The 2,236-nt window shown below is 57.0% G+C and overlaps 1 protein-coding gene across 1 annotated transcript in view; it reads right to left on the reverse strand.

The window, feature by feature from the left end:
• Positions 1 to 1,107: 1,107 nt before the first annotated feature.
• Positions 1,108 to 2,236, reverse strand: part of METAP1D (methionyl aminopeptidase type 1D, mitochondrial) — a 73,858-nt gene continuing 72,729 nt past the window's right edge. The window contains exon 10 of the mRNA XM_019553536.1: positions 1,108 to 1,138. Within this exon, the coding sequence (XP_019409081.1) occupies positions 1,108 to 1,138 (31 nt within the window). The remainder of the gene's footprint in view (positions 1,139 to 2,236) is intronic.

Genomic DNA, 2,236 nt, shown 5'->3' on the forward strand with positions numbered 1-2,236 from the left:
GAGGGCTGTGGCCGCAGCCCCCTTTGCAAGGATCAGGCCATGGTGCCGGGAGAGAGCCGGGGCCAGGGCCGGGGCCGGGCAGGCAGGGAGGAGAGCTCTCCCCTGTGGCACCGCGATGCCCGGCGAGCGCCGCCGGAGCCCGGCCGGGGAGACGTGGTCCCTCGGAGGACCCTCTCCCGCGACCGCCCCAGCAAAAGGCCCGGCCGGGAGGAGCGCGGCAGAGGGTGCGGTGCCCTGGCGGGGGGCGCCTGCTCCCGGGCACAAACAGCACACGCGGCGGCTCTTGTTCCAAACCATAATTTTACTGTCTCAAAGAAACTTTCGAACTTATGTACAAAGAGTGGCGGGGCGTCCCCCCGGTACAAAGCAATAAGTTAACATTCTCAATATAAAACTAAACTTTGACATATAGACACTAAACACAGCTGAGCTCAGTTTATCACATCTTCCGAATTTCACAAGTAAAATGTCAAGATCTCAGTTCACAAAGCATCAGGTTTTACAGCCACACGAAACGGAACGGAAAAAAGGCTAAATTTGTGCAACATGTTTACAGAACAATAATAATAATAATAATAATAATTAAGAATAAAATATGTACAGCGATCCGATCCTGCACTTGGCTATGTGCACGTCCACTCCAGGGTGAGATCTGCGTGGTAAAGCCTCTTGGGATTTCGTTTAAAGCTGCGTTGTGCCACGTTAGAGACATCTGGCCTCTCTTCTTTCCCTGCCACCCCTTCCCACTTGCTGAGAACAGGGAACGAAAGGTTGTTTCCTTGTCGTGTTCTGTTTCGTTTTTGCTTTACACGAAGGGCAGCGCGCAGGAGCCGCCGCCATCCCGCCTCCAGACTCAACACTGGGCATCTCTCGTCTTTGTTAAGTCACAGCGGATGTGTGAAAACGCCAACCACTCGGACCAGACCTCTCCGCGCCGGCAAAGTAGAAAAGTGATTGTAAAAGTTAAAAATCGCATCCTTCTTTTTGTTGGGGTTCGTGTGTGTGTGTGTGTGTTTGTTTCTGTCTTTAAAGTAAAATGTGCGTGGAAACAGTGCACTCTGCGAACCAGACAGTCCAGGTTGTTCCTAGCACTCTGATAGTGGTAATTTAAGTCAATAAATAAAATCCCCTTCTTCCCCTTTAACAACAACAAAAAAATTTACACAGATGAATAGTGAAAATTACAGGAAAATGTCAAGGGGGAAAAAAAATCTCTGGCGATAGTACGGGTTGTTTCCCCCTGCTATAAGGAGGCCGGAGGAGTGGGGGACCTACATTTCATCAGACACAGACAGACACACAGGACAGAGGAGAGCTTTTTTTTTTTGTTCCCTACAAACATGTTTGTTGTGATTGTCCCACAAAGCCGAGGTCGGGGATCCGCTCTGCTCCCAGGCTGTTCTCCGGCTGATCTAATGGAGCCCGGCGGCTGCTCTGTCAGCTGTCAGCAGTTGGGAACCAGCCCCGCATCGCATCTGTGCTTGTCTGCCCCGCGCTCGAGTGCAGCGAGTCAATGGCTCTCTGGGAAGAGAGCTCGGGTGTGTGTGTTTCCCTTTCCCCCCTCTCTCGCTTTGCCTTTGTCTTTCTTTCCTTTGTTTGTGAATGGGTTTTGTTTTTTGTTCCTGGACCAACAGTTGTGCGTGCGCTGGGGAACCCGGCGGTGCTCACATCAGCTGAGGTTGCTGCATGGCTTCTTGGTGGGCGGACGGGTACCAGGACGTGTAGCTGGGGATGTAGGTGCCCGGGGCGCCCGTGGAGGCCTTACCCGAGGACGAGCTGGTGTTCCACACCGGGGGCACCGGGGGCGAGCTGGCCGACAGAGCCCTGCCGTTGGCCAGGGCGCTGCTCTCCAAGGCCGCCCCTCCCTGCTTCATCAGCTTCTTGAATTTGGAGCGCTTGTTCTGGAACCAGATCTTCACCTGCAAGGGGAGGAAGCGTCACCGGCTGCCAGGGCAGGGCAGGGCAGGGCAGGGGTACGGGGAGCTCTCGCCCGCCCGGAGCCCTTGTGGCTTCTCCCCACCCCCGCCCAGTCCCGCAGCCAAAACCCGCCGGCTCCGGACGGCGCGGCGCAGCCGATCGCCCGGGCTCGGGCAACGTGTCCCGCACTGAGCTGTCCAAGCGCAGGGACCGGTCCCGGGCGCCCCCCTCGCAGCCGGCGGGAGATGCCCGCGCTGCCCCGGCGGTGGAGGCAGGAGGGCCCGGGCACCGTCCTGCCGGCCGGCCCGGGCCCCGCGGC

This window comes from Crocodylus porosus, unplaced genomic scaffold (assembly GCF_001723895.1).
Source record: "Crocodylus porosus isolate Cpor-Errol unplaced genomic scaffold, CroPor_comp1, whole genome shotgun sequence".
NCBI lineage: Eukaryota > Metazoa > Chordata > Crocodylia > Crocodylidae > Crocodylus > Crocodylus porosus.